General features: G+C 42.1%; 1 protein-coding gene across 1 annotated transcript; it reads right to left on the reverse strand.

The window, feature by feature from the left end:
• Positions 1 to 3,423: 3,423 nt before the first annotated feature.
• Positions 3,424 to 11,640, reverse strand: LOC144218845 (oocyte-secreted protein 3-like). Its single transcript, XM_077748817.1, has 5 exons — positions 11,607 to 11,640; positions 8,888 to 9,066; positions 6,503 to 6,600; positions 4,303 to 4,447; positions 3,424 to 3,498 (listed from the first exon to the last, which is right to left on the reverse strand). The coding sequence occupies exons 1-5, from the start codon at positions 11,638 to 11,640 to the stop codon at positions 3,424 to 3,426; spliced, it is 531 nt and encodes a 176-aa protein (XP_077604943.1).
• Between the last annotated feature and the right edge of the window lie 1,403 nt (positions 11,641 to 13,043).

Consider the following 13,043-nt stretch of genomic DNA (forward strand, 5'->3'; position numbering starts at 1 on the left):
CAGGCTGTTTTATTTTTTTAATGTTTTTTATTTATTTCTAGGAGAGAGAGAGAGACAGCGTGAGCAGGGGAGGGTCAGAGAGAGAGGGAGTCACAGATTGAAACAGGCTCCAGGCTCTGAGCTGGCAGTCAGCACAGAGCCCGACGCGGGGCTCGAACCTACAAACCGCGAGATCATGACCTAAGTGAAAGTCGGACGCTTAACCGACTAAGCCACCCAGGCGCCCCTCCCAGGCTGTGTTTTAACAGGCTCCCCAGGTGATTGTGATGCATGATAAGGTTCAAGAGCCTTTTTATTTTGCAGAGGGCTGCCCATGTGTGATGTTTTTTAGGAATGTTGAACGTTCTGATTGAGCTGCTGAGGAACTAATTATTCACTGTTATTTCTATCCACTTAGGAAGGTTGAGAGGCCTAGCTTCTTCTATGTCCAATTTTTGACAAAGTCAAACTTGGTGATTATACTTCTTAAAGAGATTTCAAGGGTCAGGTTAATCACACATTGTGATTATTGGCCGATGCAAGACCCCCTCTTGATTTAACCAATGTAATCAATCCTCCATCAAATCTAACTGTTCTAATGTATTTGATGAATACCTTTTGTGTCCAGTGTGAAATGTGGGCTGTTGTTTTGTTTGCCTAAATCCCTAATTACTTTAAATGGCATTATTGTAGATACCTCATTCTGTCTCAGGGCTTTACCCTTCCTGTTATGTCTAGATATCCATATGGCTGGCTGCTTGCTTTGTCTCTTTTAAAAAATTTTTTAATGTTTTATTTATTTCTGAGAGAGAGAGAGAGAGAGCGAGAGCGAGAGAGAGAGGGCGTGAGCAGGGGAGGGCCAGAGAGAGAGGGAGATACAGAATCTGAAACAGGCTCCAGGCTCTAAGCTGTCAGCACAGAGCCTGACGCGGGGCTCAAACCATCGTCAGATCTCAAAAATCGTGAGATCATGACCTGAGCTGAAGTTGAACGCTTAACCAACTGAGCCACCCAGGTGCCCTTCTCTTTTTTTTTAATGTTTATTCTTGAGCAAGCGAGCGAGAGAGAGACCAAGTGTGAGCGAGGGAGGAGTGGAGACAGAGGGCAACACAGAATCTGAAGCAAGCTCCAGGATCTGAGGTGTCAACACAGAGCCCAACGCATGGCTTGAACCCACAAACCATGAGATCATGACCTGAGCCAAAGTCGAATGCTCAACTGACTGAACTACCCAGGTACCTTTTCTTGTCTCTTTATTCAAAACTATCTTTTGAGTCCTTTCCTCCCCACCATACCTAAAATTTCATGCACATCAACATTTAATATCTCCCTTCTTTATTTTTCCTTCTTAGCACTAAACATATACTATATATTTTACTCATTTTGTTTTTCTTATATATTAGAATGTAAGGTCAAGAAGGGAAGAAATTTGTCTTTTTTTTAAAAAATTAATGTGTCCTTAAGGCATAAAATAATACTTTGTTCATAGTAATTTCTCAATAATACTTGTTAACTGAATGAATGGTAGTGTGTCACTGTAACTCAAGTGCCAAATCACTGATGTTTCTATTTCAAATACAATTATGTATAGAAACATACCCATCTTGAGGGCCAAAGTCAATTGTTAATATGGAATAGTCTTGGAGTATACCTGGCCTGGGCCTCTTCAAATGTACACGTTCTAGAAAATATGTATTTTTATATTTGTCTGTCTACCTATTCATCCACACACACATATTTTGATGGGAGGAGGTTTATTTTACAATCTTGGCTTGTGTGCATGATTTCCACAGATTTGGGGGGGGGGGTCAGGGGTTGGCATTTCTCCTTGAATGGCTCTTGTTTACATTGGGAAGAGCCATAAAAATAAAGGATTGTTATAGGAGAAAGTGGTAAGGGTAGGGAGATGGTGGGGAATAATATTAGGAAGTGGAGTTTCACAGTTAGCTGGTCAAGTATCAGGAACTTGGGCGCTGGGAACATAGAGAGGGCTATACAGGGGCGTCTCTTTATAGGGCCCCAAGAAAGCACTAACCTTGACATTGTAGTCTGCAATCCTATGGGTGCATAGTCTGGGAGAGATAATCAGAGGGAGGAGTCAGAGGTAGCAAAAACAAAGCAAAGGAAAAGAAAATTTTTGAAATGGAAACAGCTCTCTTTACTTGCAAGGCAAAAAGGTGGTCACAAGAAATAGTGCCAGAAAGCAGTCTCCCACACCCAATTTCTTAATGCCTGGGCTCTACCTGGGGAGGTTTGCAAAATCTCAATATTGTCCTAGTGGACTGAGATCAAGATGTCCTTTACCTTCACTGAGAAGTGCAAGCTGTTCCTTGTGAAAATGACAATGGAAAGAGCTAGGACCATGATTGCTTCACAGAGTGGCTTTCCCTTGTATGAATTTAAGCTAATTGGACATGCAAATTGAAACTATTATTAGCAATGGCTGAACAGAAAATATGTGGGGATTACAAGGAAGGGCAGGAGTGGCGAGGCAGTTAAGAGCTCATCCAGGCCCAAGATAGAAGCTCAGTGGCTAGTTTGGACTTTGGAAAAACTCTGTCCTGTACCTGAGGATCTTATTTGACCTTATCCATCATGTTATACACAAGAAAGTGTTTGAATCACTGCCACAGAGCATATAATTGATATTCCTTTGATGGCAACATGGCTTCTAAATTTTAAAAAGTGATACCATCTTTATGAAGGAACTCTGAAAAGGAATTGGCAGACATGATCATAACTTTCATAGTGTTAGATCTCTGTTCGGGGACCAAAATGGACATCCATTACTCACCCTTCCGAGATCTCTGTGCTTCTAGTAGGTCTCGCTTTCCTTTTCTTTTTTAATGTGTTTATTCTTTTTTGAGAGACAGAGAGATACAGAGCACTAATGGGGGAGGAGCAGAGAAAGAGGGAGACACAGAATCCAAAGCAGGCTCCAGGCTCTCAGCTGTCAGCACAGAGCCCGACGCGGGGCTCAAACCCATGAACTATGAGATCATGACCTGAGCCAAAGTCGGATGCTTAACCAACTGAGCCACCCAGGGTCTCACCCTCTATTTACTCTCTTCTGAGTGATCTTTCTGGCCATGTTACCGACACAACCAGCACCCACATTCAACAGCTGGTATTAAATAGCTACTGAGAACAATATTGGTCATAACCTTCCCCCAGTCTCCTACCTTCCTGGTAACTCAGCCCTGCAGCCTGGAATGCTAAAATAGAAATGCAGTAAACACAAATATACCAAAAATGTGTCAAGTTTTATTCATGGATCTGTGGCCACATTCAAAGTTAAAAATACAAATGGCCTCTTCTCAAAGGCATTGTGAAAGGGATTATACTAGATTAAAATGAATTAAAAGCATGTAAATATATAAAAACAAAATGCCACATGACTGAGCTACTTTCATGTTGCTGCTGAAAGTCCAAGGGCGAAAGCTTCTAAAAGTCATCAGTGAAAGGATGGGAGAAATACTCTTGAAGTGAATAATTGTGTGATCCATAAAAAGGTCTGGACTGTGGAGAAACAAGGTCCAATTAGCTGATGTTTAGTTTTATGAGATGGGATATTGTTCATAGGAGGGGGAGGACTCTCTTTGAGCTCAAACCCATGGGCTAAAATGGGAATGAAAATAGCTAAAATACATAAGATTAGTTTAAGATATGATTTTCCTATAACTCTCAGGAGTTATATCTCAGATAATCTTGGGATAGTATAGATTTTAAGAATGGGAGCAATGCAGATCCTATTTCTTAAAGACTATAGGAAAAAAGGAAGACAAAATTCTAGGGAGTCTTCTACATGTTTACAATTTTGTTTGAACTGGACCCAGTGGGAAAACCCAAATGACTTAGCTCATTTAATTCTTTTAAAGGGTCCCCTCCAATCTTAAGATGTTTAATCTCTCCATGAAAGGTAAGAAAGATGCTCTAATCTGGTAACCTCTGAACCTATCAACTCCTTCTCTTACAGTCATTGGTTTTGGACTCAGATATACAGGCATGAACTTGGTAGAGTGGAACCCTTACTGTTTAAGGATTTTAAAAAAATCCTAGGGTCAGGAGAGAAATATAAGAAGGGAAGGTAGAGGGTCTTCCTCATATGAATACCAAGTCTAGTGAGATACAAGCACAAGAGAAAGAACCCAACATAACCCTGCTTCTGTCTCCACTACAGAATTGTATGCCATTTAGACCTCCGTGGGGATTTAGACTTTACCTGTTCTTACTTGCCCCAAATAGGTGTGGTTTTTTTTTTTTTTTCCATCATAGACTACCTGACTGGGCACATTAAATGTTGGCTTTTGCAAGTATCCTTACCCAGTGTTCTCTGAAGTGGGCATAGCCACATCTCCTGCAGTATCTGTAGTGTATCAATAGCCACTGTTGAACAGGTGGGGATATGAGGAAGCCATCATTGCTCACTTTAGCGTTGTTTCTGGACTCATCAGGTGAGGTGCAGGAGCTTTCAAAAGGTGGGGGGAAAGGGAATTAAAACATAATACAAAGACTTAAGATATTCGGAACTTCGGGATTGAACTTTGGACCCAGGTTTTGCCCGACCTTGCTGTAACAGCTATAACTTTTCATTTTGTCTTAAGCATAACACATGATCATGTTCTTGTTCAACACCCTAACCCCTCACCAAACCCTTCACTGTTGGATAATAACTTAAGGACACAGAAACTATCCTTTGTTAAATTAAGAAAAACTATTTCAAGAATATGTTCCCTGTAATTTTTGCTGGAAAACAGTACTAGGTCTAAGGCAAGATTTTCCTAGAATCTCTTGAAGTTTATTAATATGTTAATAAAGGTCGAATAAAGGCTCTTCCTTTTGTTTGAAAGAGGACATCAGTCAGGTTGGAAGCTGACCCAAGAGCTTGCTAGCCAGCACAGACCTGCAGAGCCTAGGGATACAAGGCAGTGGTTTTCCAGCCTTTCTACCCAGAGTTAAATTTTGGAGCCTGTAGCTGTGTGATGCTGGCAAATCTTTAATGTGTCTGTGCCCAAGTTTCTCAAACATTAAATAGGGACAATACAAGTGACTCACACATGGGGTTGATAATGACAATTAAAATGCCTGAAGTTCTTCTAAACTTGTGGCTGGCACATAGTAAGTGTTCAGTAAACGAGGTCATTATTAGCAATTAAGGTAATGAATGTTCTCTCTGGCAAAGCAGAGACACTTAATTTTATCAGAAAACAGAACAAAACCACGTAGCAGAAGACTTCGAAAATCAAGTAGCATGTTCATGCAAAAGCCGTGGCCTGATAGACTTAATGCTTAAACTTTCTGATCCTTTCCCCCCAGTTCAATTCCAATTGGCTTAGAAGAAATTGTATACTTACTGCTTAAACTATAGAATTTTCTTTAGAAAAAAATTTTAATGCTTATTTATTTTGGAGAGAGAGAGAGTGCACAGGTGGGAGAGGGGCAGAGAGGGAGAGACAGAATCTGAAGCAGTCTCCAAGCTCTGAGCTGTCAGCACAGAGCCCTATGCAGGGCTTGATCTCACAAGCCATGAGATCATGATCTGAGTAGAAGTTGGATGTTTAACCAGCTGTGCCATCCAGGTGCCCCTCTTTTTAATGGCCTGTTTGGTACTATTTTGCTTTTAATTTTTTGAAATTTCCAGAGAAGACAGGTGTATTTTATACTACTTTCCAGGACAGGAATCTATGGGAAAAACAACTTAGCCTTCTCTAGGTCCCGTCTCTTAATTTTCTAAGGAAGTAGGAAAATATTATCTGATGGCAAATTTGGGAGAAGGAGCTGGTTATGCTTAGTTTAGGTGGAACACAGTTCTCCTTGTGGAGTCTGGCCTGCTCCACAATTGGGAGGCCGGCCTATGGCACAAGCTCTTGCGGAGCTCTATACGCAAGGGGAAGACCTGTATTTTTCCAGCTCTTCCTTCCTCTGGGTCAGCAAACTCATTTCAGGGGGGACTTGAATGAGGCTTTCCAGTTGTAGGGCTAAAGCTTCATTTGCCAGTGGCTTTACTAGAAATAAAACTACATTCTGATCGATATCTTTCATAGCCTATGATTTATTAATAGATTTCAAATGCAGGAAGGAAAATGGACTATTATGTATCTGCCTTCCCAAACCTCAACTCTCCCATACAACTCAGAGCCTCTGGAACTGTGGAAGAGTTAATGCCAATCTGCATGCCTTAGAAATCTCCGTAGATGCTGTGTGTCAAGTGTTGGTGCTGTGAATTATGTTTGGCAGCAAATTTCATGATCTGTAGGAGAGTAGATAGAAGGAACCAAGGATCTAAAACTAAGAAGCAAGGTCCACTCCGGTTTTGTAATTTTGTATGACTCACTTGTCCCGAGCTTTGACCTCTGAATAGTGGGCTTCTATAGAGGTTCAGTAGCATTGGCAGAAACTCTGAGAAGCTGAGAAGCTATATAAAAACAGTTGTGATATTCAAGGTTTCCAAGTAGATAGCAGTACAATTCAGCAAAGAGCTATCGGTATTTAAGGGAGGAGCCAATGGATTTTTTGGACTGACCTGGGAACTGTACACTCCAAGTGAAGTTTAGCAGAAATAGATTTGTTCTTTGGTACATAGATAAGCCAGGAATGGAAGGCAACTCCATCATAGAAAACCTGGTGGGAAAAGAGGCCCTTGAAATAGGTGTTCAGATGTCACAACATATTTTAATATATTCAAATAAAAAATTGGCCACTCAGTGTCTCCAGAGATCATATTTACCCCAGTTAAGGTAGTTAAATTCTCTTCGGCAAAGCAGAGGCATTTAGCTGCATCAGACAACAGAACAAGAAGGTGTGGCAGAGGATTTTGAATAGAATTGGTGATCAAGGGTCAGTTGACCCTGAAAGTTTTGTGTTAGACTCTTCAAATCAAGATTCTAGGGAAGAAAAATTTTCCGCAGCTGCTGGGGAGAAAAATTGTTCCCTGAGAAGAGAATTTTTAAGCTGACCCTTATTGTGGGTTTCTGAAATACTTTCTCTGATCTCTGATTTAAAACGTGGTATTTTCTCTTTACTTCTGGTCTCCAAATCCTTGAAAAACCCTTAGACCAAAAGGAAGACAGCTAACTGAAAAGTATGTATTTGTGCTAACCAACTGAGTTTTCTAAGCAGAAAACATGTACTCCTCGTAGGGAATTTTGAAGTGTGTTTGGTGTTCAACAAATGACATAGAATTCCTGTAAGCAGATCAGCCTAGTTTCATTTTGTAACAATTTGCATGCATTTCCAGTGAATTTTTTATAATCAAAGTATACTATATATATAGAAAGAGAAATATGATGCACATATCTCTATCTTCTTTCCCTACTTTAATAGAGGGGTTCTCAAGCTGGATTATTGTATAAATTTATTAGCTGCATAGTAGCCTATAAGATAGATGAGGCATATATTTCCTGGGGTCTCATGATTTGTCTGGTTCAGTGATTCCAATGAAGGGGTGAAACAAGAAAAAAGCAGTTTTAGAAATGTGAAGTGTTATCATCTGGATTGTGTAGCAGTGAGGCCAGAGTTTAGGCTGTGTCTGCTGTCACACTTCTAAGCTCCTTTAGTGAAAGGCTATTCAGAGCACCAACATGGGGGAGAGGTCAAGTGTGATGGGTTAGGCCAGGTTGTTCAACCATGATGCTGTTGGCACTTCAGGCCACATAATCGTTTGTTGTGGGGACTATCCCGTGTCGGGTAGGGTGTCTAGCATCATGTCTGGCCTCTACTCACTTGATGCCAGTAGCACTCTACCACCTTGCCCAGTTTTGACAACTAAAATTGTTGCCAGACGTTTCCAAATGACCACCAGGGGTGGGGGCAAAAATCATCCCTGCTTACTGATACTTGATCCCCAATAGGTACTGAGTTAGGCTGTTGCCAAGGACTCTAGGAGAGATAGGCACTTTGAACCTCTAGAAGGGTCTCGAATGCCTTTGGATCTCTCCAAGGCAGATGTAGTGGAGTAGATCTGAGTGATTAGCATGGCATTGCGGGGAGAATAAGGGCTGGTGCAATGTGCTGGAACAGCACAAATTGTACTTTCAGACCATGATTCTTATGCGTCCGTGAAGAGGATCCAATGAAAGAACTTCATGCCACCATGTTCAAGTTATCCCTTGCCTGTGACTTGAAGGTCAGGTTCCTGGCAGAAAATATTTAGCCCCATGTTTAAAGCAGTGCACATGAAGAGGAGATAAATCGGATATATTATACTTACCTTTGGTGTGGTAGAAACCTCCTACATCAAAACTTTCCCAGGGCTTTCCTTATTAGGATGTTGGTACTCAGATTTTTGAGTACTCTCTTGTGAGGAAGAGAAGAACAAGTAAAGTGTATTTCTAGTTCAAGACTCTCCCAGATCTCCCTTTCCTCCAAATTCCCATGGTCTTTAAAAAATAAAGTCATTGTCGTACATTCTACAATTAGAGTTGCTTATCCCAGAGTCATAACTGAAAGCAAAATAGAACTAAGGGCTTATTAGCATAGGTATCAGCAAACCTGGTTTCTGGCCTTGACTTCCTAAGTTTGGTTACATCATGGCCTTTGTGCCACAATTCCTTAATTTACATAAGAGGAGATGACAGTAACTTCATGCTCTTCTGAGGATTAGAAACTGTGTGAAAATGCGGGCTAATCTATCATGCTATCCATGTAATAATGGGTATTCTACACTTCCTAAGAGAAAGCTCTTTGAGTTTCTTATGCACTGTCCGTGTCCTACACATAGTAGGTCTCTGGTGAATGAATGAAAACAGAAAGTGTTCTTCAAGTTCTTTCTATGCATCTGCTGAGTCTGTGGTACTAATGATCAAGATCAGTAGCCAGTTATAATAATAATATATAATAAGAACAAACATAAAGCAATGCTTCCAAAGATTTTACAGACAGAACCCAGGAAAATGATTCCTTTTCTTACCTGTGTCACAATTCCGCAGAGACTAATAGGATAGTTAAATTCAAGTTCGTCTGGCCGCACTCGAGTTGTCTCACAGCCAGTCCCCAGAAATAACTCATCCGGGCCTACCAATTCATCTCTATAAAACAGTGCTCTTTTAACTACGGCGAAAAATTTCAAACGGCTGCATTCCACCAACACTGTTAAAGGAGGCAAAGCAAAAAAGACAGTCAGCAGATCTGTTTCAGTGAACAGCTCTAAGAAGTTTGAGCAGGACTATTAGGTACCGAAAAGGAAGACCATCTTCAACTACAAGAAATGGAACTTTGAGATTTGTGGAAAACATGATTCCCTTCACAACCTACAGGGGGCTCTCTACCTCTCTCAGACTGCCACTCCCCAGGTGACCAGAGTGAATTCACACAGCACTCAGAATTTACCTGAGAAAGAACCTTGGTGGCATGTCTTCGAGCCTCCCTGTTGGGTGGAGGAGCAGAGCATTGCATCTTTATTAGGAACTGAGTTCCCCAGCGCCTAGCATTCTCAGTAAACTTGAGCCTGGTGAAAATAGATCCCATGTTTTAACTTTTGCCCATGGCTGTGTGCCACACAGTAGCAAGTGTGCAGTAGATATGGAGAGAACGAAGGAACTCTTTCAGGGTCACAGAATACAGAGCTGGAACTGAAAAATCACACTGGATCATTGTTCTTTCGACTACATCATGTTACCTTGGGGGATCCCATTGTCATGCCTGACCTAGACTTCTCTCCACGTTTGAGAGTTACCTCTACAATTAGCTACTAGGCATCTGAGTGTATATTTGAAATAGTTCTCTCAAAGGTATTTGTGCAATCCAGAAGCTCTGATTGACCCCACTCCTGGTTTGCTCTCCATCTCAGTTAACAGCACCACGATCCATCCAACTTCCAAGCCATGAAATGCTAGGATTTCTTCAAACTCTTTCCTTTCTTCCATACCTGAATCTCACCTATCCCTGAGTCTTCTCACTTTTACCTTCAAAATTTATCTTGGGGGGTGCCTGGTGGCTCAGTCAGTTAAACAGCTGACTGTGGCTCAGGTCATGATCTCAGGGTTCCTGAGTTTGAGCCCTGCATTGGGCTCTGTGCTGACCACTCAGAGCCTGGAGCCTGCTTCAGATTCTGTGTCTCCCTCTCTCTATGCCCCTCCTTGCTAATGTGTATGCTCTCTCTCTCAAAAATAAATAAACATTTAAAAAATTATCTCACATGGATTCATGTGAATTCAATACCCTGGATTGGGTTTTGGATTGGGTATTGGGATTGGCCAAGACCCTGGCCCAAACTACCACAGTCTCTGCTGGGCTGCCTCAGAAGCTTTGTGAAGGATGAAGGGAAGGAAAAATTCTTCCTTTATCCTCAGTGTCTTCCAGTTGAACTAAGAATTCAATGGCCATGAGACAGATTAACAGAAAGGAAAAAACTCCGAAGTTTTATTATCTGCACACAGAGGCCCAAGTAATGAAATGGAGACCTACAGAAATGACCAAGACAGGCAGTTTTTATCCTTTTTAGACACACAGACAATAAACCTGTGAAGAATTGACAGGACAAAGAAAACTTAACTTTCAGAGCTTCAATTAGTAAGAGATTCTAAAAGAATTTGTGCCGGAGTAACAAATTAGTAAAAAGTAACCTGAGTTGTTCATATGGTCTTCTTGGCTCTACAATTTCCTATCACTGATAATAATTACATCTCTGTCCCTCCTGGTATGAGAGGATATCTTTCACAGGGGAGATTTATTTCCAGCTCTCGGGGGGACAGGGAAGGGGACACTCAGACATGAGTGTCTTTCTTGTGCAGACTGTCTCTCAAGTAACTTATTTTAATTTCTTACATAACCCAGCTTTGAACATTTCTTTAACACATTGCTCTAATTAACTACTTCTAAAATAAAAAGAAAGCAATATATAATAAAGCACAATGTATACTATATATTCATGGGCAGCTACTCAGGCAGACCAATGCAAGTCCTGTAGCACTTACATCAGAGTCCTCGTGTGTCATACTGTTGCTAACAGACAGATACAGAGATTTAAGATACCAGAGTAGACTCCTTTTCTCAGTGGTGATATTGCTTCCAGAATGATAAATGATGCAGTAAAGTTCCAAGCAAAAAAAAAAAAAAAAGTGCCTTTTCCCCTTGGTTTTATGTATGTATAACCTGTATAAAAAGACTCTTTGTTTATATGCAAATGAAGGGTAAGTTCTGGGTTCAGATCATGATAAACAGGTTTGTATCTATATGAAAGAATCAGAAAATGTGGGAAATTCATATGGGACAATTCTTTGCTGTGTAGGATGGTACCTACTTGCCCCCTAGTCTCAATTATTTTTTAATGTTTATCTTTGAGAGAGAAAGACAGAGTGTGAATGGGGGAGGGAGAGAGAGAGAGGGAGGGAAACAAAGAATCCAAAGCAGGCTCCAGGCTCTGAGCAGTCAGCACAGAGCCCAGTGTGGGGCTTGAACTTATGAACCATGAGATCATGATCTGAGCCGAATTCGGATACCCAACTGACTGGGCCACCCAGACACCCCTCCAACCCAGTCCTGTTTAGAACAAAGCAGCAGAAGTTTCTAAAATGACCCAGGCAGCAGTGCCTTCTTATTTTGAAAGCCACTCTGGAGCCACACCTACCTCCCTATGGTTCACTGAGGTGGCCACCCTCTTTCCAGCTCCACATTCACGGACTGCTTACCTCTGGAGTTTTGCCTTGCCATCTCCTCTTTCATGCCTTAGTTCAAGGTCACCTTCCCAGAAGGCCTTATGTGACTATCCCATTCAAGTGGCTTTTCTTTTACATAGTCGCTGTTCCACACCACCCTATTTGTACTGTTGCCTTTATCGTAATCTGGTCATATTAGCCACCTACTTGTTTATAGTGCCTTTCTCCCCAGCTACAATGCAGGATCCAGAAAGGTAGAAACTCTTTACTGCTATGTCTTTGCTGCTGGAAACAGTCAGGCACACGACAGGTAAATAGGCAAGGAAAGAAAATGTTAGATGGAAATTGAGCGTTCTGATAGCTTGGGTGGCCAAGTGGAAGATCTGGTCAGGGGTCATCTTGACAGGCTAGCCCGGTTAGGCCTGGGCTCCACCACATCACACAACTTGCTTACAAGCGATAACTTGTCGAGAATTCATCCTGCATTCCACAGTCCTTCATCCACTGGACTTGGTTTTGTGAACACTGATAGTTGTGGGGAGGGCATCAGGCAAAGCTGGGAAAAGGGCATTGTGAGGTGGTTGACACCCTAAGTCAAAGGAATGCAATGGTTCTCAGCATAGTATTCACATCTTTATTGCCCTACCCTGGCCTTCTGGTTGGGGTTCCTACAGTGAGTAGGAAAAAGACCAGAGTCCTCACATGAGCTGCCTTAGTCTGGTGTCTGCCCTAGAAGTAAGCCAGGCCCTGTTTTTCAGGTTCTAGGGCCAGATGGGGTGGGGACAGATCCTGTGCTCTCTTCGTGGGGTGCCTGCACAAGGTGGGGGGAGTCAGGAGATCATGACCTGAACCAAAGTCAGGCACTCAATCAACTGAGCCACCACCCAGGTGCCCCAAAGCACTGGAATTTTAAAGGAGGGGTTTGGTCAGAATCACATCTTAAGAAATGGCACTTGTATTGCATCTTGTGCAGTGATGTTCTGGATGGGAAGAGAGGCAGTTCAACAGGCAAGCCAGTTAATGTGTGATCAAGGGACTCAGGTGTAAAGTGAAAGAACAGATTAAGTGCCAGGAAAGGGAAGGGAAGGCCACATGACAGAGCAGAGGGTCCAGGGACAGCTTGGTGGGAATTTCCAGCAGCTGAGACGTGGAAGAAGTGGGAGAGGAGAGACTAATTCCAAGAACCTGCAGAGAACACAACACCTTGAGTGCAATACTCCTTCACTCATTCAACAGTATTGCGTGGACCTGAAGGGAAGGTAAAGCTCAGAGCCAGGAGAATCGCTGAGTTCTTAATATTTGGGGGAGAGGGAAGCTCCTGGGTGGCTCAGTCGGTTAAGCATCCGACTTCAGCTCAGGTCATGATTCCAGGGTTCCTGGGTTCGAGCCCCCCATCAGGCTCTGTGCTGACAGCTCAAGCCTNATACTGTAGGTAAATATATACCTACTATATATATATGCAGCATATAC

The sequence above is a fragment of the Crocuta crocuta genome, unplaced genomic scaffold (genome assembly GCF_008692635.1).
Source record: "Crocuta crocuta isolate KB4526 unplaced genomic scaffold, BGI_CrCroc_1.0 scaffold323, whole genome shotgun sequence".
NCBI lineage: Eukaryota > Metazoa > Chordata > Mammalia > Carnivora > Hyaenidae > Crocuta > Crocuta crocuta.